Source organism: Porites lutea, chromosome 3, assembly GCF_958299795.1.
Source record: "Porites lutea chromosome 3, jaPorLute2.1, whole genome shotgun sequence".
Classification (NCBI taxonomy): domain Eukaryota; kingdom Metazoa; phylum Cnidaria; class Anthozoa; order Scleractinia; family Poritidae; genus Porites; species Porites lutea.
In genome coordinates, this window is record NC_133203.1 from 41,396,485 (window position 1) to 41,422,554 (window position 26,070).

Below are 26,070 nucleotides of genomic sequence, written 5' to 3' on the forward strand. Positions count from 1 at the left end.
GTGTTTATAGTTGCAGCTATAGTTTTCCCTCAAAGTTTTTACCCTAATAATAAGAGCAATTAGACAGATGCCATTCAGAATAACAACGAAAACGTTTTGCAATTCACCTGAAGACGGAGAACGGCTGATTCAGCAAAGGAAAAACTCAAAGGCAAGTTTTTGTAAAACATAGAATATGATATGTTTATGCGCGGGCAGATGGCAGCATACATGAACTCGTATCGATGACTCAACCGAAGGCAAATGGAAAATAATGTTTTTCTCTTCTGATTATGTTATAAAAGAAATGGTAAACGTTGCAGCTGTGCAACCATGGAGTTATGGATGCACTTGGGAGGTGTCCTAAGCACTCAAGAAGCTAGAGTCACGACTCTTACGCTTCTTTCGTGCTTAGCAACCTCCCGCGTGCATCCATAACTCCATGGTTGCACGCTGCACGTTTACCATTTCTTAATTTTAGTGCAGTTTAGCTCTTACAGGATCTCATACCAATACCTTTTTACTTCTTTTAGCGATGCCAACACCGATAACAGATATAGATGCAGACATAATTTTCATCATTGATTCATCATCTGACGTCACGCCGGAAAATTACGTCCGTGAAAAATCTTTGGTCAAAGACATGGCCCGCTACCTTAATGTTTCCGCTGGAGGGTCACGTGCAGCTTTGATAACTTATGGAAATAAACCTACCTTGGTTTTCAAATTTGGCGATTACGGTTCCTTGCCTTCCTTGGACAACGCTGTTGACAGAGCTCAATTTGTTGGCGGTGGTAGAAGACTGGATTTAGCCTTGGAAGACGCGGGCCTTCTGCTTTCTGAAGCGAGCCCTTTCAAGGCCAAGTGGGTGATTTTGTTAACCTCAGGAACACATTCTACAGCCCCAGATGTAAAATCTATGTTAGACGCTTCGAAGACTGTGAGAGACAAAAGCGATAGAGTCTATATCGTTGCAATTGGTAACAGAGTTAATATTAAGGAGCTCGAGGAAGCAGTTATGGATCCTAATGACATATTTCCGGTTCTCTCGTTTCAAAGTCTGAGGCCGCAGACCAGGTTGATCGCCTACACGGTAGTGAAACGACACGGTAAATAGATACCTTCTCTCTGTCATAATGTACTAAAGGGACACCTACATTGAAGCAATAACACTTTTACCATACAAAGGGTACAAAAGTCTAAAAGTCCAGTTTTAATCCTTATTCTGTAAACTCGTTAATAAGACTACGCCGTTATAGCGGCCATCGACCACGAAGTCCCCAGTTGTTATTAATATTCTTCACAAGTTTGCAATGCTCGTGGGACCAGTCGAATGTCGGAAAGTTAGATGCAATTAGAGGTTAATTATAATAGAATAGATTAATTAACAATTAGTGAATGAGGCTGAGTATCTTATGAAGAATTATAGATCGAGGAGGGTGTTATCCGTCGAGGTCGTAGGCCGAGGAGGATAACACCCTGCGAGATCTCCATAATTCTTCATATGATACGAAAGCCGAATTCAATAATTGTTTTTATTATTCATTCAAAATAATTCCTTGTTTAAAAACAAAGCTAAAATATGCTTACCTCCATCGATGTTAAGTTCACCTTAGACAGTGCACGTTTAGGGTTGTTCAGCTCCGCAAACATTCTCCAAATAGCAGATGTCGCCCTTCGGGTTGTGTTCTTCCTGTTCTTGCCATGTTTTTAGCCATAATTTCGCCTAGTTCTTACCCTTGAAACGAGTGAAATGTCGGCCATTTTTTGTTTTCACAACCAAAACAATTCAATATCGTCCCCAAGTCTTCTCGGTTAACGGTGCATTAACCTGCGAGAACGCTGCATTTTTGACGTCATTTCCTCGTTAAACACAAAATTCTTCCCAATTTGGTCATCAGTAACTGGTTATGGTGAATTATGCGTGTGCTTTTAGCCAATCAGAATCGGGGAAATATTTTGAATGAATAATAAGTATTGTTTAATCACTCGGTCATGTATGGCTATCCGATGCAAATGTCTTTGGACTTACGTTTTGTCTTTGTGTACCGTTAACTTCAACCATGTGACTTATGGTATCCTTACAACCATAAAGAAGCAAAAAAAAAAAAAAGATGGAGAGCATCGTTAAAGAAAACTTGACATCTTTTACTTTGGGTCATTCCCACTGATTATGTCTTTTTCTCCCAAGATCCTTCCTCTAAACTTCGTGTGATAGAAACCTTTTTTGGTGACATCGTCTTCCTAGTGGACACATCATCTCAGATGGGAACCTCAAATTTTGAAAGCCAAAAGCGGTTCGTTAAATTGGTGGCAAAATCCCTTAACGTCGGCCCAGAAAGGTCTAGAGCAGCCATTATAACATATGGCAATACTTCGACACAGCTAGATGACTCTGACTTGTTCTCAAGTTTACCTGAATTTTACCGCGCAGTAGATGGTTCTAGGTTCATCGGAGGGCCACGAAGGATGAACTACGCAGTTGACGGTGCAGAAAAATTATTGAGAACTGCAAATCGAAATGTTTATAAGTTAGCCGTGTTACTAACAGCTGGAAAACAGTTTTATCAACAAGATATTATTCTGCTGGAACAGTCATTTAAGAAACTTCGAGAAACAGGCACCAAAACTTTCGTCGTCGCCATTGGTAATGATTACGATAACACTGAATTACTTCCTGGTGTAGAAACAGCAGAAGACATATTTTCCGTAGTATCCTTTGATGGCCTGGCACGGCAAGCTTGGGAAACGTCCAAAGAAATTGCTGAACGAACCGGTGAGTTTTGTCATGAGAGAATGGAAGAAAAAAGAACGACGACTAAGATTGTAAAAACTCTTCTTTTTTAAAAATGCTGGATTTATCAATTCTTCTCCCTCTTTTCTTTATGTCATTAGTGATTAGCTGCATAGTTCGACCATTCCGTGTGGTATTCTTTTACTACGATTATCAGATGGCACTCTGATTTCGTGATCAGGTTATAACGTTAGATCTTGTTGTTCTTTAGGACAGCCCATTCCGTTTCCAGTTGCAACGTGGTTGACTTTGATGTTAATAATAATAATAATAATAATAATAATAATAATAATAATAATAATAATAATAATAATAATAATAATAAATACTCAATTATCATCTCTGTTTTCAGGGACAACGAAACAACTAATTTGAATAGAACATAAAAAGGTTATGAATCACAACTTGTCACTGGAGGCGAACCAGTTGTCTATTTTACAAGCATGGCCCAGGATTTGTACTCGGGGCTACCGAGACCGAATCCAGTGAGCGGTCAGGGCGGGAGTTGATCTCGGGGCCTTCGGACTTCAAGTCCAGCTCTCCAACCGCTCGGCCAGGCTGCCTTCTAACTTTTGACACCATTAGCAGCATAGGACACAAAATCTAGAGTTTATCCGCTGTAGATTTTAATGCTAAGGCCTGTTTGCCAAAATTTCGGTCTCCTCTTACTAAGCTGGGATAATCATAGGAAAGATTAGCACTTGCAGAATTATAAAAACAGATAAAAAGCAACGAGTCAAGTGTTTCATTTTATTTTCCTTAAAACTGTAGTGCCTTTCAGGATTCACAACAATTTGACGCATTAGATAATATATTTTTTTATTTCGTTGTCTTGGAACAATGCATCTGTGCATGCACATCATCCGCATGACAGAACCTGAAATATATGTCACATTCTAGTATACTGTTTCACTTATTAGGTGGCTTCCAAGCTGATGTTCTTTTCATCATGGACTCATCCAGAGATGTTTCAAGAACTGACTACAAGAAGCAGAAAGACTTTGTGGTATCCTTGGTGAAATACTTGCGGCTATCCCCATATGGAACACGAGCTGCGCTGCTGACATACGGATACACAGCCACTCTTGTTGCCAACTACGACAGCTATGATAATACTTCGCTTTTTGCAAATGCCGTGAAAAGAGCATCGTACATTGGCGGTAAGGCTCATAATATCTTGTGACTGGGAAATCAGTATCCTAGACGGAGGCGGTAATCAATAAGAAGAAAATACTTTAGGATAAGGCAAAGGGATAAGACCCACCTCAGGCACCGTCCTTAAATCAATCAATCAGTCAATCAATCGGTAAACAATAACAAGGCAAATACTTTGGATATGACTCATCTTAGGCACTGCTCTTAAATTCTGAAAATAGCCCTCTCCGAAGGAGGCGCTAAGCAACCAACAACCAACTCCAGAACTTTAATGTCATCTTTTTTTCTGTTTTGATAAATATGTGAAACCTCAATATATCCATTGGTTTACGAAGGGGTCCGAGTTCGACTCTCACTGAGCTGTTTTCTTTTCTCTGTGTTTGATTTTGTTTGTTTGTTTGTTTGCTTTGTGTGTGTGTTTTTTAAGTCATATTTTCCCTTTTGGTTTATTTTCCCTCTATTCTTACTGCTGACGTTTAAAGCTTCAAGAGGTTTTGCGATAAACGAATTTCTAGTGATAGCTCAAGCCGTACAGAGTATCACAACATCGTGAATGCTACAGTAGAAATTTTATAACAATGTTTGAAAAGGGAAACGATTTCTCTTTTTCTTGTTTGTGAATAAAAGGTTCAAGACGCATTGATAAGGCCCTCCACAACGCTACACAGTTGATGCCCAGAGCCAGGAAGTTACTTCCCAAAATTGTAGTACTACTTACAGCTGGGCGACAAGAACTTGGCTATACCTTGGATGAAGAAGCTAAACGTTTGCAAGACCTGGGTGCCACTACCTATATAGTGGCAATAGGCAATCAGCCAAATGTTAACGAGCTTTTACCCATTGTGAAGGGTGAAACATTTGTATTTAGAGTACCGTCCTTCGATGAGCTCCAACAAAGTGTGTTATCTGTTGCCCGCGAGCTGGTTAAGCAACCAGGTGAGAAAAAAATGAGGTAAATATGCTGTGTCAGTAAGTCAAAAGTGGGCGTAAGCACTCAGTAACAATAAAATTAACACAGGATATACAGTTTCGCTGTGTTATGACAAAACTATCCCTAGGGTCTGTGCCTATAACGTACGGGGTTCTTGACTCCGTAGAGGTTCAGTGACACGTTATTGGATTCCCGCTGCGCAGAGTGAGTGCTGGTGCGAAAACCGAAAGATTCTTCAGCGCGGGACCTCCCCCCCTCCATTTACCAAACAATTTTCGCGACCTCACTCACTCGTGCCATACCCCCCTGAGCCTCTTTGGAGGAGAGACGTTGCAGTAGGCGTGATCGGCTTCTGTCAATCAGTTGGCGAGGGGATATCAAAACATGGCAAAGAAATGTTGAACGCTTACTTAAGCACCTCAAAACAGAGCGTTTCTCTGGTTACTTTTTTCACTTGTAACGTAGTCTCTGGACGAGTGAGATTTATGAAGACGATCAAACCAAAGAGCTATTAAAGGTGGTCGCTAAATATTGTTTCTTATCCCTGAATAAAATTTGCATGAACATTTGACCTTAAATATCATTGGCTTCACATAGAAACGAATGTCCATTTGCAACTACCTCTTACCAAGAGTCATCAGTCACAACGCCTCGTAAGCGACTAGATCCCGGAAGTAATAACCGAGACATTGAATTCAGTTTTGGGTGATCGAATACGGGAGGATTAACTGAATATCATTTGATTATATGCTTAGGGTTTTATCATTTATTTTGATAGATCCAGAACTACCACCTAACTTCCAAGGAGCTGATATCCTTTTCATGGTGGATTCCTCTTCTGGTGTATCACCTTACGACTTCGACAAAGAAAAAGAACTTATAAAAGATTTGATTAAGGCTTTTAGTTCACATCCAGCAAATTCCCGAACAGCTTTTATAACATACGGAAACAGACCGCGTGTCGTTTACGATCTTGATAATGATATGGGTGAAGAAACTTTGTTAGAAGCAATCGACGCGGCTCAGAGGATGGGGGGTGGAAGGAGAACTGATCGTGCCCTTAATGAGGCTTTACGACTCATAAATATCTCTAGACGTTTTGCTCCTAGAATTGTACTTCTTATTACTGCAGGCTCACAGATCTTGGTAAGAATCCTACAAAACGTTTTTTGTGATTGAATGTAAGATTGAATGTACATATTTAAGCCGATAGCGCACGAAATTTCTTCTTTAGTGAACTGGCGTTTGCTGATCCATAAACAGATGACAAGTGCCATTGTATATTTTCACCGTTTCACATAAAACGATTGGTTCTATTCTTCTTTGATTCTTTGCTTGTTTCGTCAGATTTATGTGTCATCTCATCCCTTTTTTGTGGTAGGAAGAGGGAACCCAGCCACTTTCTGGCAGAGCCCTGCGAGAGATCGGAGCTAATACATTTGTGGTTGCGATTGGTCCAAAAGTAAGCAAGAAGGAACTTGAACCCGTGGTTAAAGATTCACAAGACTTATTTACGGTGAAGACATTCGAAGGTTTATCGTCAATTGTTGGAAGACTGGCATTTTTCATTGCCAATAGGACCGTGGGTGATAAAGGTAGCTCCTAACTTCACTTCTATTCCCTTGTGTTGGTTATCCTTATCGAATTCCAAAAACTAAGTTGCAAAGTTATGCAATGATTTATATTCCGGACATGACCTTACCACAATGCTTCGCGGTATTTAATTTAAGCTGAAAGTAACTCTTTTAATGTAAGAACAACGTCCCAATCGTAACATTCATCATAGCACTAGTGTATAGATGCCTCCTACCCTAAAAATCGTGTGATCAAATTTGCATTTTATTGTACTCTTTCTTTTGCCATTACATTTAGTTTATTTTTAACGATCTAGTGAGCAGTCTCTAGTCTACACCATATCCTCTCTCCTAACACCAACCCCAACGCCACCCCCGAGGTTTGTGAGGTGGTTGCAGACTATTTAGAAAGAAACTCCCTGCAGTTAACTGACTCTCCCTATAACATCGCCAGTCCATGCAAACTTTCAGTTAGTACCATATTCATTGTCATCGATGTGCATACTTTTTGAATATCTCAGTGAGATGTTGACGACTTTCAAGTTTTGGGTCAGCGTATAGTACCAAAGATCTCGATTCTAAAATTGGCCGGCCCCTTTGCTATTGTTGTGTGAAGTCCCTTTTTAATTGAAAGAAATAAATTGAACTAATTAATCAAGTTCATATAGGTTACAAGAATTATTTTGTTTACGATGGTCATTCACTTATTCCCTCGCTAATGTCTGTTACTTGTAATTTTATTTCAAGAATTTGTACCACCGACTACAACATCTACACCAGCAATTATATCAACAACAACGACTGTGCCTTCAACAACAACTACACCTACGCCAACAAGCACACTGTCAACTACAACAGTAACATTTCAAAACGCCACTGGGATCAATGCAGATATAGTTTTTCTTGTGGACTCTTCCAGTGACATCAGCCCAGCAAACTACAAAAAAGAAAAGGACTTTGTGGCTTCTCTCGCAAAGCAGCTTGGTTTTGGATCTGGAAATTCGCGAGTCGCACTGGTACTTTACAACGTTTTCCACGTGCAAGCTCTTCGCTTTGACGTCGTTGACAACCCAACATCCCTCCAGATGATTTTTGATGGCTTTGTGTTGCAAAGCAGAGGGAGAAGACTTGACAGAGCATTAGTAGGTGCCGCCATGATGCTCAAGCAAAGCAGACGAAATGTTCGCAAGATTGTCATTTTGTTGACGGCTGGAGAGCAGACGCAGAAATTGCCTTTAGATGATATTGTTAACCAGCTGAAAGCCGCAAACGGAGAAAGGTTTGTTATTGCTATAGGACCGCAGGTGAACAGGAAAGAGCTGACGCCAGTGGTTGATAGTACAAAGGATATATTTTCGGTGAACTCTTTTGATGACTTAATGCCACGAATTGTACAAATTGCGGATCATATTTCAAGAGGTGAGTTTAAATGCATGCATGGCTACATGCGGCATTGCTTCTACTAGGGACTTACTAAAAAATAAACTAGAGAAAAGAAAGGGAAAAGGGGCCAAACTTTAATGGTGATTAATGATAAATTTCCGACCATCATGCTTTTAAGGAAAACGCAGCAATCTAACTTAAGCGTAATTCAGTGTTCCGGTTGAGCGTTTTGCCTTTAAAGTTCTAGAGTAGTCTCTGCCAATCGTTGTACTAATCACCTGCCCTTCGGGTGGTTTTGTTATTTATCGCCCCACAGTACGACATGTTGCTGATCCTGGCAGCATACATGTCGCAAGTTTCACAAGTGAGCCAGTAAGTTTAGGTGGACCTCATAGATTGATTAGATTCCCCTTTTTTCGTAAGATGTCGTGATCGAGTGCTTACTATTAAACATGAGGGAGTGGGCGTCGTTGTTATAGCCTTCCAACTTTAGTCCAGTCCCGTGCACCTAAGTACAGTTAGATGGGCTAGACTCAGTGAGACTCAAGATATTTAGGATTATTTGAAAATAAGATCGCCACCCGTAGCACTCGAGCTTAACGATCCTAAGGGGGAAATGAGACTAGAAGCTTCTGCTTAGGGTCTATCTGTAGCTCAGTTGGTGGAACGCCCGCCTGATGCATGGTATGTGAGAAGTTTGATCCCGATTGTCACTTAAACCTGTCGTTCGAGGTATTTTGTACTCGTCTTACTTGTGGTTAATGCTTGTTTGACTTGTTTTCCTCATTTTGACAGAAAAACAACGTCTCTTGCCATTTCACGCAGATGTCGTCTTTTTAATCGACTCGTCGTCCGACGTCATTTGGGACAACTTTTTGCGACAAAAGGACTTTGTCAAATCTATCACTACATTTATGAGCGCGGATCAGAATGACACGAGACTGGCAGCTATTACGTACGGAAGTTTTGCTCAAGGGCAAGCAGGACTTGTAAATGAGTCAGATGTATTCTTGAGTAATCTAAATCGTGCACCGTATGTAGGAGGGGAGAGAAGAATGGATCTCGCCATCGAAAAAGCTGCTGAGATTCTAGAGGAGAGTAGATTTTTAGTACCAAAAGTCGTAATTCTTTTGACAGCGGGAAAAAATTCCTTCGATGGTCGTAAATTACTCGCAAATGCCTCACGAGGGCTTCGGGACCTCGGAGTAACTACATACGTCGTTGCAATCGGGAGAAATGCTGACATCAAGGAGTTAGGATCTATCGTTGATGAGGAAAGAGACATTTTCAACGTATCCCAATTTATAAGGCTTCCAGAAACGTCCGATTCCATATTTAAGGCAATCATTGATAGAGCAGGTAAGCTGGAGTTTACGCATTACACTTCTTATCCTTATGAAAAACTGAAGAAATTAGCAACCAGGAGGCTGTGCATCCGAAGCATATTTATGAGTCAAGTGCCATGAGCCTTCCCGATAAGCACAAATCTAAAGTTCTGGGGGAAGATAATTCTACACCATGGTACATTGTTTAACCAATGTCAGACTATCGGTTGGGTCTGGATTGGTTAGACCATAATGTAGTGTGTACGTGAAAAGTAAGTGAGCTGAGTCTACAAATTATACCTGCCTTTGGCGGAATCTATCATGAACTTGCAGAGCAAAAAAAGATTTCAATGAATTTCGGACAAGCCTCCCAAATTTCTGGAATTTATGCATTTTCTGTTAACTTAAAAAAGAATCACATAATGACCACATACTTATGCCACCACCTTAAATTCCTACAAATGATACAAGAACTGACAAAGATTTCTGGATAGGAAAATCTCCTGTTTTTGCATTGCGAATACAATGGAACCTCGATTTTTTCAAGGGGTAAGGGACTGGCAAATATGTTCGCTATAATGAGGTTTCGTTATATCGAGGTTCTTTTACATATACCTTTACCGGTTTTTTACCACATAAGTGAATAGTGCTTTCCAAGAGAGCTCATTTAGTTGCTGATTTCGGAGGTGATAAGTAAATTACTCTTCACCTTTGAGCAGCCGAAGGGAATCAAAAACTAATATATTTCGTTTACAGATGACTTCGTTATATAGAGGTTAGCAGTGGTGGATCCAGGTGAAGGGCACACCCCCCCCCCCCCCCCCCCACCCCTTTTTTAGACCAAACCGAGGCCCGAAGGGCCAAAACTTTTTTTTTTTTAAGCCACTCCCCGACCCCTTTGCATATCGCTTAAGCAATACACATGTAACAGTAAATTCATACATCAACTTTGACGTAGAGAGTAGAATGATGAGGTTTTTAGCTCGCCTTTACTTTATTTTTTAAAAGACGGAATGATTCGGTTGTCAGCGCTGTTGAGAATCGCCAAGCGTCAGTATGAAATAATTTGCATCATCTGACGCCAGAAATATTTACGAATGGAAATATATGAAATGACTCATGTTTTGAACTGTGGATAAATATATGAAAGTGGAAATGATCCTCGCAGATAAATGAACAAAAAAATCTGAAAAAAAATCAGGCTTGACCGGGAATCGAGCTGTGACCTTGACCGTTGCGTCCGGTCGTTGCAGAGGTCAGGTTCGATTTTAACCGCTTAGGTTGTTCATTTAACTACGAGGATCACTTCCACTCTCATATAATCACACTTTGCTTACAAAAATTTTTTATTCAACATCCCGCAGAGCGTAAACCTGAGAAAGTGTATGATGTGGTCGCAGACATTGTCTTCCTTGTTGACTCTTCCAGAGACATAAGCGAGCAAAACTTTGAAAAAGAAAAGGACTTTATTAAGAATGCTGCCTACTTGCTTAACCTTGCACTTGGGAAGTCTCGAGTATCCGTTATCCAGTACAGCACAGCTGCGTACCTACCCATATTACTTGGAGAACACAATAGCACAAACACATTTGATGAGCACGTTGACAATCTAGGTTTGATTGGCAATTCGAGGAGAATCGATCGTGCGTTAATAGCAGCTGCTACGGCTCTACAGTACGCAGATTACGATCGCCCTAAAGTCGTTATCCTAATTACAGCTGGAAAGCAAGATTCGGGTTTTGGCCAATTGCTACCTCAAGCTGCAGCCCATTTAGCAAAACTGAGGGCAAAAACGTTCGTTGTTGCCATTGGACAAGACACCGATCCACCGGAACTTAAGTCAGTCGTAAGAAGTGACTCTGACTTGTTAAATGTGACTTCATTTGAAAGACTTGTGCCTAGAACAAGGCCGATAGTGAAGCATATTGCAGAAAATCTTGGTAGGTTTTAAATGATGTGGAGGCGAACGTAAGTGTGTGATTGTGGTACCATAACTTCGTTTTTGGGGTATTACCCTATCGTTTAATTCTATAAATCAAACAGAGCTCAAACACGAACACTTTCAACCTTTCAAATTGTTTATTTTTTCTTTTAATGTTAGCATTTTAGCATTAAAATCTGCTTTCTCAGCTTCTCCAAGAACTTGTAAAATAGCATTTTCAGCGTGACTGAACGTAAATGAGCCATTGAGGTAGCCTGCGTAGCAAACGTTTCCGCGCGAGTTCGTCGAGAAAGTTGGGAAGAGAGCTTTTTATTTTTCGCTTCCGCTCTAACTTTCGCGCAATAACTCGATTGGAAACGCTTGCTACGCAGGCTACCTTTGAGGTACCAATGGATTTCTTGCGAGGAATCCATTTAAACACGAAAATGCACCAGTATTGTTCACATTTAGACAAAGTAACCTTGGTTTTAACTGGCTAAAATAACCCTCTTAACGTTCGGTATTTTGTTTCAGCTATTCCGCCTGTAATACCAACACATTTTAAATCCGATATCCTTTTTGTGATGGATTCCTCCTCGTTTGTGAGCAAAGAAGATTACGAGAGCCAAAAAGATTTTGCCAAGGCAATGATGGAAACCTTTAACGTGAGACTAGGGCAATCCCGCGTTGCATCGATCACATACGGGGAATATTCAGAGAAAGTTCTCCAATTTGACAGTTATCGTTCCGTAGATGACATCGAAAGTCTTATATATTCCGCCAGAAGCGTTGGGGGACTTCCTAGGCTTCACAAGGCCCTTATCAACGCAAGTGATATCATGAAAGACGCCAATTCATCATTCCCAGGAATTGTCATTTTGTTTGCCGTTGCTCGCCAAGGCTCTGATATAGACGAAAAGGCTATCGAGTCTGCGGCCGAAAAGCTTCACGATCTTGGAGTTAGAGTATACGTCATTACAGTTGGAAAGGCCTCCGATCTTAAAGTCTTGGATTTTGTAGCTGATCACCCCCAGGATGTCTTTACAGTTCCATCGTTCAGAGACCTTGTATCGAGGCAAGAAGATATAGCCAAAAATATTTTCATGAGAGTCGGTAAGTTCTTAATTTGAAAAAGAAAGTGTTTTTTTCTTGCTCTCAACTTGACCAAATAATGGCCTCTATCATAAAGGTGCGTTTTATTGCCTTTAAAATAATACATGCTTATAATAATCTTTCAAATACTTCCAAAGAAGTTTTAAGAGACCCTAAAGACTGCTATATAATTCTTAACTTGTTTCTTAAACAGAATTGCAGATGTTAAAGTGTAAAAATGCTTAATAAATTCAATTTCATCTTTAATACTTATACAGTACTTATTTTCCAATTACATCATTTGAGCACCTCTATTTTTCCATTTGTTATATTTTACTAGATAAGGTGAGGGGGAATCATGGATTACCACATAGGTTTATAACTAAGTAATACTCTAAAGCTCGTAAAATTGTTTATCATTATACATAATAATCTTTGTCATCGGTATAGATATTATAATTTTACTGCAGTAATTTATCATTTCTTTTGTTTTGTTTGTTTGTTTGTCGGTTAACACTCTTTTTTTAGATACTGATCTCACTCAGTAGTGTATTTCTCTTTTTCCCTGTTGAATGCAGAAGAGGAAAAACCTGAACGTCCAATGCTTCTTTCAGCCGACATAGTCTTCATAGTCGACTCTTCATTTGATGTGAGTTTAGAGAACTACCAAAAAGAGAAGGAGTTTGTCAAGTCACTGGTAAAAACTCTTTATCTCGCTCCAGGGAAATCCCGTGGCTCTGTAATTATCAACGACCGCATTGTTATTAGATTGGACGATCACTCTAACTCGACAACCTTTGACAGAGCAGTAGATGACTTACCGTACTTTGGATCATTACGGAGGATGGACTTAGGGTTACAGCAGAGCGTTGCTGCATTGAGGGATGCACGGCTCGGTATTCCTACAGTTGTCATTTTGCTTACAGCAGGACGCCAGAACTCTTCGACATACCGTCTAAGGGAGTCAGTGAAGCCACTTAGAAATCTGGGTTCCAAAGTATTTGTAGTTTCCATTGGCTCACGACCAGATGAACAAGAGTTACTGCCGGTCGTCGAAAGGCCTAATGACATAATTAGGGTATCTGCGTTTGATGATCTTACCTCAGAAATAAGAACCATCGCGAGGCACATTGTGAACAGAACTGGTATGAAGCGTGTTTATGTGTTCGTGTCCGATACTGCATGTATTTTTAACAATTATTCCTCGAGCTCGAATGGGCTCTGAGTCAATAGCCCATAAGGCCGAAGGTCGAATCGGCTATTGACTCAGACGCCATGAGAGCGAGATAGAGATAGAGACAAAACAACTTTACCTAGTTAAAGCTAGACTTTAAGCCTTTTTTGCCACCAAAAAGGCCTGCGCTTTTCGCTACTAGTGGGCTATAACATATAGCTTAGTAGTAGCTCAACCAATCAGAATGCGGCAATGATAATAGACCACTAGTTGGATTTTACTAAATTTTGATAGAATAGTAAGTCTTGAAAAGTTCACTGTAGCTTCCACCCTGGTAATGATATCATTTATTTGTCTTTCATTTTAGTCTTACTCATCAAATTGTTGTTTGGTCATTTATGATTTTGGCACAAGGGGATTTGCAAAAATGTTTTTTCCTTGTCTTTTTATACCTTCCAGAACAACAAGCACTAGACGTTGACGCTGACATAGTCTTCCTTTTGGATTCGTCGACGTCTGTTACTTTAAACAACTTTGACAAAGAAAAGCAGTTCGCCGAATCATTATCCATGTTTCTGAATGTTGGCCCTGAGTCCTCAAGATCCTCAATTGTGTCCTTTGGCACGTTTCCTAGTACAGAAATAATTAAATTCGGTGACTATCGTACATTAGACGAGTTTAATTTACTCCTCGACCAAGCCCAAAAAGTTGGAGGTCAGTAAAATGACAACTATGAATTTGACTCGTTAACGCCTTCCGTTACTTTTTATCGAGATAAATAACAATTATTCACCGAAGTGGAGGTGGCTAGTCGGGGATATTTACACCGAACTGCGAAGCAGTGAGGTAAATATCCACGACTAGTCACGACTAGCCACCGACTACTAAAACAGTGAGATAATTGAGCACAAAAATGATGATTTTTAACTCAAATACTGTTGCCAACGATTACAATTTTGGCGCGTACTGACCGGGCGGCCGCCGCCGTCGCTTTTTCTAGCCGACAATTAAAACTTTTGAAGGCATTTGTTTAGCTCTTGCTGGGAAATTTTTTCAAAAGGAGTTGTGAATTCTTTTTGTATTTAAAATCATTCTATAAAAAAAGATTGTTAAATTTAGTTTTAAGCTTATTTATGAACAACTCTACTAAATAAAGTAACGCAAGACTTAAACTTAATTTGCATTTGTAAATAAAAAACTTTTTCACCGGTGTTATCGATAAATTCGTGTCAAAAAGACAAAGCTTTACCTGTTAAAACTTCCAATCCGAACTTCGTCACCTTCTTCGTGTATTTCGGAAACAGCTTGCTTGATTAGTTGTGAAATTTCTTTGTTTGTTTACGGCAGCAAACCGGGAAGGCATTTTGCTCGTAACTTACGCGAGTTTAGCGTCGCTCGCTCGGAGGAACTAGAGGTGAATCAGTGAATAGTGCAGGATATTCACTGATTGAGTAGCCAATCAGAGCGCGCGAAAAACACTATCCACTGTTTTAGTATATACTAAAACATTTTATCTTTGAAGGTTCCTTATTTATCTCAGCTATCTTTTAGCGCAATCCATATTCACCCGGTTTTACTAATGTTGTCTGATAGCTAAGGGTAAATTCCCTTGCTGTTTTTTTTTGTATGTAGTTCCTTTCTTTCCTAAATTAAAAATATGTGAATAAAGTCACGCGTCAGTCAATCTTCTGGGGGCCAACGGCTTCTGTTCTCTGTCCTTTGCCAGTTTTCTAATATCCTATTTGTGATTGTTGCAATTGCATCTCGGAAGCGATTTTCCCTTGCATTAAATTTTTGAAGGTCCTAATTTATGCGAATGTACATTGGTGTTTTATTATTTTATTTTCATTTTCCAGTACGCGAGTGAAACCCAACATTTTCCTAAATAATGATTGCTTTTTCTTTCTTGGCTTTGCCTTAGGTACACGAAGAATGGATCGTGCGTTAGGAGAAGCAACCAACATCTTGGTGGAAGGAAGAAGAGGAGTTCCTCACATTGTTGTTCTCGTTGCAGCAGGCAAGCAGACAGGCGGGTTGCCCTTAGATGACGCATTAGAACCTTTACACAAACAGGGTGTCCATACATTTGTTGTCGCGATTGGACACGATCCAGAAACCTCTGCAGATATTCAGAAAGTGCCTTCATTTAACGACCTTCCTCTACGCGCTTACCAAATAGCCAGACATATTAAGAGCGAAAGTGGTAAGTATACGGTTGACAATAACCGATGCACTGTCAAAAAATCGTATCAAATTTTGTTGTGGTGTTGTTTTTATTGTTGCTGTCTTTCCGTTTTGTCTTGGTTTTGTTTTTTTTTTTGTTTGTTTGTTTGTTGTTTTTGTGTTCATTTAGTATTCCGCTTTGCTTTTTATCTGTGGTTGGTCAATAGTCCCTTGCATTTAGCCTTTTTATTATCCTACCATTATTATCCCTATAGGGCACCATTACCACAAGCCCTTGCCAAACTGATCTTAATCATGTATCATTGGCCAACTGAAACTTTTTGCACTGATCGAATAAGATTTCCTCTCTTTCTGTCAGAACCAAGACCAGCAAATATCAGCGCGGACATTGTCTTTTTGGTTGACTCTTCTACTCCTGTTGGTCAAGGAGGTTTTGACAGGGAAAAAAGTTTCGTGAAATCTCTGGCGAAGTACCTAAACGTTTCTCCCCAGAAATCAAAAGCTGCGGTCATAGCTTACAACGACACAGCTTACACAGTACTCAAGTTCACAGACTACCAAACAGAAGTCGAACTCAGCCTGAGGCTCGATATGGAAGAGTGGTTCGGTGGGATAAGAAACATAACTGGAGCTTTAGAAGGTGCAGCCACCTTACTTAGTCAAGCCCGCTCGAACAGTCCAAAGATTGTCGTCCTTGTAACGGCGGGAAGGCACATCAGCGGTGATATAATTGCAGATTCATTAAAGAAACTGGCAGCTACGGTGATTGTTGTTACAGTGGGAAGTGATGTAGACTACAGAGATTTTCTTCCAGTCGTTGATAGCATTGACGATTTGTTTGTTGCTCCTTCGTTTGATGACCTTCGCTATGAAGTTCAACCTATAGTGAAATACATTGTAAAACGACTCGGTGAGCTATCACAGTTTTTTTTTTTTAAATTATAGATTTCTTTAGCAACTAAACTTTTAGGACCCATTGATAAAGAAGTGAAGATTTTAAATTTCAAAGAAGGGAATTTATAACGGACTTAATCTTTTACTTAATTTTTGGTAAATTTCTGACTAAGTGCGGAAGGGGGAACTCTACTTTATAGATCAGCTTTCGATTGTTAGGTTGAATCATTTTTAAGATATTTCTACCTCGAATACCGTTCTGTGCTAAATTGCAGAGCAATTGTATTGTGCCTCTAAAATGTTTGTATAAAGGTTTTTACCCTAACTGGAAACCTTAATCTGGATTTTGATTAGTTTATTTTTAAAACTTTCATTTTTGTTTTCTTAGTGCCTCCCGTTCATGATATCACTGAGGAACTTGTCTTCATTTTGGATGCTTCAGCAAAGGTTGGAACGGACAACTTCGGAAGACAAAAAGCGTTTGTTAAACTGCTTGCCAGGTCCCTAAACGTTGCTCCTGGAGGATCAAGAGCGGCTCTGATTACGTACAGTAACAACGCTGTTACGGTCGTACCACTGGGCGGTTATGAAACAGTCCACGACTTCGAAAGTACGTTAGATCGAATCGTATTCTACTACGGACGTGAAAGGAGAATGGATATAGCACTGGAAGAGGCAGCTGACTTGTTTCAGAAAGCCAGAGCTGGTGTTCAGAGAAAGGTTTGTTTTGTATACGGATGAAAGAAAGGAAGGAAGACCCGCACCCTTACATATTCGTGGGGAGGAGGGGGTAGTTTTATCCGGTAACTTTATCTAACTTGGCCAAGCAACTGAATTAAGATGGTCATTTGGAGTAAAAAGTAGTTCGACAATATGGAATGTGAGCAGTTAATACGCATTTCAAAAGGCCTTTTTTTAAATGGAATTTACAGTGTTAATATTAAAACTTCGGGGATTTGTGCAAAATTTCGCCTGGAATGTCACTGGCTGAAAGGAGTGTTGGAAGTCGTATGACTTGTATTCTCCTCATTAAGAGTCACAGATTTTGCAAAGTATGTTTTCTCTTTTCGACCATTTAAAATCAAGAATAATGTTATTAATTCATTCATTCATTCACCTATTTATTACTATAACTTATTTATTTATTACTATGATTTAGTTACTTTTTATTTATCCATTTATTACTATCATTATTATTATTATTATTATTATTATATTATATTATATTATATTATATGACATAGTATATTCACATCACATATTATTCGACATTTTACGCTAAGAAGTCATTTTATTTATTTACTTTTTTTCTAGGTTATATTGCTGACCGGCGGAACCTCAACAGACGACCGGCAAGCCTTGGAAGATGTCAAAATGAAGCTGCGTGAAGCGGGTGCTCTCCCTTTTATTATTGCTGTTGGAAGCGGCCATGATTTCTCAAAATTAACTGCAACCGTTAATGACCCAAAGGATATTTTTAAGGTTCCGTCCTTTCAAGAACTTTTATTCCATGTGAAGTCAACAGCCGAAGTAGTTGTGAGCCGAAAAAGTAAGCTCTAATAATCTCTATAAAAATAAAATAACAATTTTTTCATGTTGAAGCGGGGGGATAGGCGACATAACTTCCCTTTACTTCTTCCTTTCTGTAAGCACAAATTGGAGGAGAAAAGCGCCTTCTTTCTTCACGACACACCAAATAGATGGTTCCCTTGCATTAGAAAACACACGTTCACACTATTCATGCTTCTTTTTAGCTTTTCGGGATTTTTTTTTCTTTCTTAGGTCTTTTTTTCAAATAAACGGATGTTTGATAGATAAGGATTTTAACCCATATGCCTCCTGGAATTTTTTTCCCATAAAAGGCCTTTTTGAAACAAGTCGAGCCGTTTTCTGGACTTTGTGTGCCTATAAAGAACGAAAAAAATTGTTACCCTTTATTATTATCATTAAGAAATTTCTTTCTTTTTTTTTTCGGTGCCAGTGACTCTACCACTGAAGGAAGAATATATTGTTTTTCTCCTGGACTCCTCATCTACTGTGCGGCCAGAACAGTTCACTAAGCAGAAGAGCTTGGTAAAGATCCTAGCAAAATATCTCAATGTTGGAAGTGCAAACAAAACCAAGTCAGCTGTGATCAATTATGGTGGCTCCCCTTTCACCAGCGTCAAATTTAACGATTCTTCTACTCTTAGAGATTTTGAAAGGAGCGTGGACAAGATTACTCCCCGCCAAGGTTAATCTGTATATTCTATTTATATACCTTTTATTATGTCAGCTTTGAAAATAAAAAATTCAGTTGTGGTATTTCCACATTGTCGGCAATTTTAATAATCGCGTATTAGCGTAGTTAGTGGCTCAGTGAGTGGGTTGACCACGACTGTCAGAGATATGCTTTGTTGAATTGCTGAGATTGGAAGGAGTTTAAGAAAACTCGGCGCGTCTTGTTATAGCTATTTAAAAGCAAAGCTTCTTCCCACACTGAGGGAACGTTAAACAATGTCTTTCCCGTGAGTCTGGTTTTCCTTAAAGCAGTGATAACTCAACTAGTAGCTTTTCTAATTCTGTAGAAGTTTTGGTACTGGCTTTGCCCAAAAAATCGCCAAAAGAAGTTAATTGTACATAAAAGAAAAAGCAGGACGTAATGATATAGAAGCCGAATGCTTGTACATTACAACCACCTTCCAAGCTACTGACCGGCAATCTAATCACTGCCACGTTAACAGCTAAATCAAACTTGATATAAAATTTTAAATTACTGTTTTCCCGTATAGGAAATAGAAGAATCAATCTGGCTCTCTATGAAGCAGAGGGCATACTCAGACAAACCGATCCACTCTCTTTGAAGATTCTTGTGCTGTTGACAACAGGACGACAGGCTCAAGGGCTTGACGTGAAACCTCTTAGTGAAGTCATAAAGCCAATTCAAGACATGGGTACACGCACATACGTAATAGCTATTGGTAGCGAACCAAATACCCGAGAGCTGAAGTCTTTGGTCGGGAAAACGCAGGACATATTCCGTGTTCTCGTTGATATTATGGAACGTGAAGTGCCACGTGTCATAGATCACATCAGGAAAGGTACAAATATTATTGCAGTGAATCTTTTGCGCTGTATCCGAATTTGTTTCATTGTTTATTTGTGTTTATTTCATTTATTTCTCCGAAGCATAGTTTTTTTTTCAGCTCGACATTTCAACGGGAAATGATGATTGAGACATTGACTCATGCCTCCCACCTTCCCCCTTCTATTCCTCCTTGCCACCGAGATGGAAGATGGCAAATCTTTTGCGTGATAAAATTGCATCACTGTTAACATATTTTTGTTTCTTTCCGCGCTTTTTAGAAAATCCAAGACCTGGGCCTAAGAATGATTTCGTATTTTTGATGGACTCGTCATCGGATGTAACTCGTTTGGACTTTACTCAAGAAATCCTTTTCGTGAAAAGCTTAGCAAGGGAACTAAGTATTTCCTCATCTGAATTCCAAGCTGCCGTTATAGCATACGGAAACAGGTAAATGTGAAGTATATATCTTCCGCTGATATAAAGATATTAAGGAGAAAAAAATAAAGTTCTTAGTCACCAGAAATATATTGTTCCTGACTTATCCTTACTACACCAAGGCGATCTACATTTTAAAAAAAAAAAACAAGAACTCGAGAAAGAATTTCGTTTTATGGTTCCGACATGAAGAACTTGTTTACCCTTTCAAATTTAGGACAATTTGTGATCTCTCATTATGTGTATGAAACAGCACCGGATCCTTTAAACCGTTGGATAAAGTAAATTGGTTAAACCGGACATATCAAGCTAAGGGTTGATTTAAGAAAATAAAGTCATTTAGAGTGGCGTTTACGGCAAAAGGCAAAGGTCAGAATAAATTTGAGAATTTGTAAAATTAGGAGATGAACAGATAAAAACTGTACAAAACAATTCTTTAGGATAAAACTGGTGTCAAACGTTTGTAGCAGTGGGGAACAGTGAACGACAAATAAAGGGAAAACTTGGTCACGTGTTACAAATTCACGTTTGCCGTTTGCAGTGGACGTGACTCTAAATCTCTCTATTTATAACAAAAATAGCATGACTATATTTTACAGATTCTATCCCGTGGTGCGTTTCAACAGTTACAATTCGTTGCCTGAATTCTACACTGCAATGGACTCAGGTGTTTACCAAGGTGGAGCGAGGAGAATGGATCGCGCTCTTACGGCCGCGTCGGAAATGTTGTCTTCGAGAAATCCAGAATCGCGGAAAACAGTAGTGCTTATCACTGGGGGCTCCAACTCACAAGAAGCAGGTCCTGGCTCCCTGGAAAAGTCAGTGCAATCACTAACGAAATTGGGAGCTAAGATTATTATCGTGGCATTTGGAAATCGAATCGATGCAAAGGAGCTTTTGCCGCTTGTCCAACAACAACAGGATATACATCCAGTTCAGGGCGCAAGTTATCTTACTCCCTATGTGGATCATTTATCGACGATTATTATTTTCGGAACCTCAGGTAAAGGCTTGAAACTTGAATTACGACTTTTAGTTTTTACCCGCCTTGGGAAACCCAGAGATATTTTGCGCCAATGAAGTCATGTCTTAAGTAACTAAATGTTTTGTTAAGTAAATGTTGTTAATTTGTTGCTATTTTTTTTTCTTTCTTCATCGCTTCAGCTCCTATCACAAAACAACCCGACTTTGAAGCTGACGTCATATTTGTAATTGACTCGTCATATGACGTAAAACAGGACGACTACAAAGCTGAGAAAGAGTTCATCAAGTCACTTGTTCGTGATCTTGAATTATCAACAAATAGTTCTCGTGCAGCATTTATCACATACGGGGACCGCAGCTCAATTGCCTCTAGATTCGTTAGGTTAAAGGACCTTGCCGCTTTTGACGTGTCTGTCAATAATGCGTCATATATCGGAGGGACAAGACGAATTGACCGGGCGCTTCAAGCGGTGGCTCGATTGCTGGAAGAGACAAGGAGAGACACACCAAAGCTCGTCATTCTTCTCACTGCTGGAAACCAGACGAGTGGTGTCGGTTCACTAGGAGCTGCTGTAGACTCTGTAAAACAATTTGGCGCCAAAACGTTTGTAGTTGCCATTGGTGAGAAACCTGACGTTCAGAAGCTAAAACCTCTCGTTGGATCTCCAGACGATATTGTAACTGTGGTCTCTTTTAAGGACTTAAAGTCTCAATCGACAGGAATTGCAAATCATATTGGTGAGACTGCAGGTGAGAAAAACTAACATATCGTTACGTCGCCTTTTGCGACAGTGAACCTTCACCATGAGCGTAAAGACAAAAACAGCGCAGATTGTGAATGTTTTAATAGAATATCTTACCTCGATGATGACTTGTGCACAGGCTATCGAAATACCGCTATCATCGCTTACAAACCTATTTAGGACTACACTCACCCAAACGAACATATTTAACCTACTTTCATAATTTCATAGTCGCAAGGCTGGTCGGAGGAACTTTCCTTGCAATTTGTCGTCTTTCTCATTTTGTTGTTGTTGTTGGGTTTTTTTGTTTGTTTGTTTGTTTTTTCGCTAAAATATTCGAAATGCCGTGAAAAGAAAAAGTCGATGTTCTGATAGTTAATTATGTTTCTCAGCTGTTAGCCTTATTTTGGATTCATGCCTTTTTCTCAGTTGCTCTTAAGCCGGAAAGTATTGTGGACGTTGTATTCCTGATGGATTCATCAAAAGATGTAAACTTCATCAATTTTATCAAGGAAAAAGCGTACGTAAAGTTACTTGCCAAGCGTCTGAATGTTTCACCCGGTAAATCTCGTGCTGCAGTAGTTGTCTATGGTTCCAGCTCTCAACTAAAGATTGACTTTGATGCGTACGACAGCCTTTCAGCTTTCGAGACCGCCGTGGATGGCATCTCTTACATTGGAGGCACCCGAAGAATAGACAAAGCCTTAGAAACAGCAGCAGCTGTTTTGAAAAAGGCACGAACTTCCATTCCCAAAATGGTAGTCTTGTTGACAACTGGTCAGCAACCGCGGGATGCTCCATCTCTTGCGTCGTCGGCGGGTGCACTTCACTTACTTGGCGCCATGGTGTATGTTATTTCCATCTCCAATAATCTTGACCCTAAGTACTTTGGGAATTTAGTAGAGGAAATATCACATGTATCTCAGGTGTCAACATTTGACTTGCTTAATAACACTTTGCCGCAGGTGATACGACGAATAGAAGATGGTGAGTCTATAAAAAGTAACTATAATGCCGCACATGCTACCCTAAAATGTGGCCTCGTATTGTTGGAACATACTGTAATAGAAATTGCGGGTTTGGCTCTCAAAAAATCATCGTATTCTTGGAATAGACCTTCATAGAAATGGTTGTTTTGGTTTTCTTCCCTATATTAAACTCTTATTATTCTAAGTATATCGTGCGTGCTTTCAGGGGTTGCAGTTACACACGGATGATAAAGCAAATTCAGTCGCCAGCTTAGTTGCGTTTTGGTGGTATAATTACCTTTCTTTTCTGCTTTTTTTATCTGGTAGAATATTTTCCCTTCTCAAGTGAAATGTTCATTTGTTTTATTTATTTGATATATAATCACTAACGTCAAGAAACCCACAGAATTGGCACCATGATTTGATTTTATCAATTCCTAACCTTCCAGCTGGTTAACTCAATTTACTTGAACCAAGAAGCTTTCAATAACCTCTATGTTCGTTAGCCTTTGAAAACACACATGTTTGTCATTGCAATTTTATCGTAGGTAAGTACCAACTCTTTCTGAGAGGTTCGTGGTGCTCCCCCAACCTTGGGTTCGTTTCCCGCCCAGACCAATCTGAAATATAACTCAGCATTTTTTCTTTTGACGTTGTATTTGTCATCTTAAATTCAGCTTTCCTCGCAAGTTGACAATAACCTTGAGACATTCACGCAAACACTCACTAAGACATTTTTGGTCGTTTAAATCTTTGAAATAACTATTTTCCAGGCGTTACTAGCCGAATGCAAGTAAATGCCGACGTCGTGTTTTTAATGGATGCTTCGACTGCTGAAAACCCCAGTTACTTCACCATTCAAAAGGACCTCATTAAGTCAATGGTTAGGAACCTAGGTGCTTCAACAGACAAGCTACGAGCAAGCCTTATAGTTTACAGCTCATCGTCGAAAGAGTTAGCAGGCCTAATGACTTACACAAGCCTTCGGAGGTTTGAAGAAACCGTAGACCGGGCAGCTTATGTCGGAGGTATTCTGCACTTCTTTAACTTTACTTTCTTTTAATCTGAACTAATAAGTGATACGTGGGCGCAAGTTGAGACAACGAGTGCTAAAGTGGAAGTTAGTTCTAGTCCATTGATCCTGCAATCTTTGCGATAATAAGGAAAGATGTTCAGGGATTTAGAGAGTTGTTATCATTGTGAATACGCCAGAAGTCACTGCATCCAAGTTGCTGGTAAATTGCAGCGTACACCGTGGAGGATTGAACACTTGAAAGAAAACCTTTTCAATTCCGCGGCCAATTAACTTTTGTACATAAAGTCGGCACATTAAAAAAAACTTGACTGACCTGCTTTCATTGGCATAAGATTCCATAACGTGGCACTTCCAGACATAGTTTCTCCTTAGGCGTAGGCTGGTGCTGGCGATTACAGTTTCTAGGGTGTAGGCAATGCGTCCGTTTGTGAAGCTGAAAGTGTCGAGGAAAAGAAAATTACAAGGAAACTTATTTCAAATCTAACAAAGTACACATGTAACATTAAGCCATTTGTTGTTTTTCAAAAGGAGAAAGACGCATTGACAAAGCTCTAGCCGCAGCTGTTCAGCAACTCTCACAATCAAGACAATCAGCCTCCAAGATCGTTATATTGATAACCACTGGACTGCAAGCTCGCGTTTTAGACAGGGTACCACTTAGCAGGGCCTCACAACCATTACGAGATGCCAACGCCCACGTTCTTGTCATCGGCATTGGAAAACAGCCCGACGTTCGTGAACTTAACTTAATTACAAGAAATCCACAAAATGTGAAAATCATTCTATCCCCGAAAGAAGTCATCATCAACGTGCATTTGTTAGCAAGAAGACTGATAAAGCAAGCTAATAAAGAGACTAGTAAGACCAGAATCAGGCGCCGTAATTTGCATGAACCATACCGAATAAGGTTATGTGAAGTACGGCGTCAATTCAAAACGGCTAGTTAAATTTGGTGCGGCTCTGCCGTTCTTCACTCCAGGCTAAGCCGTGAACAACGGCTGTAGACTGGTCGGTTGCGAGTTAGACGCCGAACTTCACTTGCATCAACTTATATGATGTATTTTTAACGCATTTTGACTTTTCTCCTTTTTAATTTATTTAAATTAATTTCAGTCGCACTAAATTGAAATTAGATTTGGCTGATGTGAAGAAAGGAGTCTGAACCGGTCGTACAGGCTTCTTTTTTTACAGCTGAATTCTGAATGTAAGGGAATGATCTTATTAAGGCCGGCACTGTATTAAATAACAAAGTTGGGTATCTGGCTTTTACTTTATTTGCCAGATTACCAATTAACTCAGAAAATGACTTCAGAGTCATTCCATACAGTATCTAACATGCAACATCTGTTTTATTCAGGGGTGCTTGTTCTTCCAAGAGCAAACTTGATTTTCTTACTGGACTCGTCTACCGATGTAACGTCTTCAGCTTTCAAAGAACAAAAGAACTTCATTAAATCAATAGTCGAGCATTTCCAGATTGGAGTGAATAAGACGCAAGTGGCCGTCATACGGTATAGCTCTTCAGCCAGTCCTATCATCAGTTTTAACACCTATGACAACCTTCTTAATTTGTTGAGGGGTGTCGAGAATATTCAATACTATGCTGGTGACAGAAGACTGGATGCAGCCCTCAAAGAGGCCAATAAAATGAGAGAAAGATCGCGACCGGGTGTCCCAACATATGTTATTGTCCTGACCGGTGGGCGTCAGAGCGTTACCTCTGTTCCCACACCGCTTAACAGAGCTGCGCAGCCGTTACTCAATTCCAATGCCCGAATGGTAGTGGTAGGTGTTGGTTCTCGAGTTGACTATCAAGAACTTCGTTCTATGGCTGAGCGTGATGGTGATGTTTTTAGGTTTTCACCTGATGAATTGCAACAACAAGCTCCCCTGTTTGTTGTCTACATGACATCCCAAGAAGGTAAGATAATTACTTAAAAGGGAATCCACTAGGAATTAAGAAATTTTAAATTTCAGTTGACCAAAACCTTCTACCAGAACATTATAAGCTATCTCACTATATAAATAACCGGGACCACCACTTCAAATCAAGAAAATTTCGCATATTACCAATACAACGAAGAAAACGACACTTCTCTACGCGGGGGAATTTAGGGTACCTCCTCGGAACCCTGCGGGAGCAATTATTAATATTATTTTTATCACCCTGGTTTGTCTCATATTTGGTTGTAATGTTCTTTTTTGTTCATTGTTCGATGTTTGAATTTATGGTACACATGTTCTTGTATTTAACATCTCCCCTTGTCCATAACCAAAATTCCCAGCTTACCAAAAGGGGCAGCACTTGCTCAATGGACAAATTTGCTGGATATGTCAATGATAAAATGTTTTGTGATAAAAATACATAATTTATAGGATGTTTTATGATAAATGTAGACTTTTGGAAGTCCCTCATGTTAATGCATTTAAG

At 39.7% G+C, this 26,070-nt stretch overlaps 1 protein-coding gene across 1 annotated transcript in view; it reads left to right on the top strand.

Annotated features, from left to right (window-relative positions):
• Positions 1-26,070, top strand: part of LOC140932317 (uncharacterized) — a 37,322-nt gene that overhangs the window by 1,728 nt on the left and 9,524 nt on the right. The window contains exons 2-26 of the mRNA XM_073381939.1: positions 513-1,088; positions 2,171-2,755; positions 3,694-3,933; positions 4,556-4,864; positions 5,638-6,005; positions 6,241-6,454; positions 7,181-7,852; positions 8,612-9,175; positions 10,506-11,081; positions 11,597-12,175; positions 12,733-13,299; positions 13,788-14,042; positions 15,250-15,531; positions 15,871-16,422; positions 16,795-17,126; positions 17,721-17,955; positions 18,388-18,639; positions 19,178-19,486; positions 19,752-19,920; positions 20,508-20,911; positions 21,073-21,642; positions 22,065-22,622; positions 23,377-23,631; positions 24,168-24,497; positions 24,997-25,560. Coding sequence (XP_073238040.1) covers positions 513-1,088; positions 2,171-2,755; positions 3,694-3,933; positions 4,556-4,864; positions 5,638-6,005; positions 6,241-6,454; positions 7,181-7,852; positions 8,612-9,175; positions 10,506-11,081; positions 11,597-12,175; positions 12,733-13,299; positions 13,788-14,042; positions 15,250-15,531; positions 15,871-16,422; positions 16,795-17,126; positions 17,721-17,955; positions 18,388-18,639; positions 19,178-19,486; positions 19,752-19,920; positions 20,508-20,911; positions 21,073-21,642; positions 22,065-22,622; positions 23,377-23,631; positions 24,168-24,497; positions 24,997-25,560 — 10,317 coding nt within the window. The remainder of the gene's footprint in view (positions 1-512; positions 1,089-2,170; positions 2,756-3,693; positions 3,934-4,555; positions 4,865-5,637; positions 6,006-6,240; positions 6,455-7,180; positions 7,853-8,611; positions 9,176-10,505; positions 11,082-11,596; positions 12,176-12,732; positions 13,300-13,787; positions 14,043-15,249; positions 15,532-15,870; positions 16,423-16,794; positions 17,127-17,720; positions 17,956-18,387; positions 18,640-19,177; positions 19,487-19,751; positions 19,921-20,507; positions 20,912-21,072; positions 21,643-22,064; positions 22,623-23,376; positions 23,632-24,167; positions 24,498-24,996; positions 25,561-26,070) is intronic.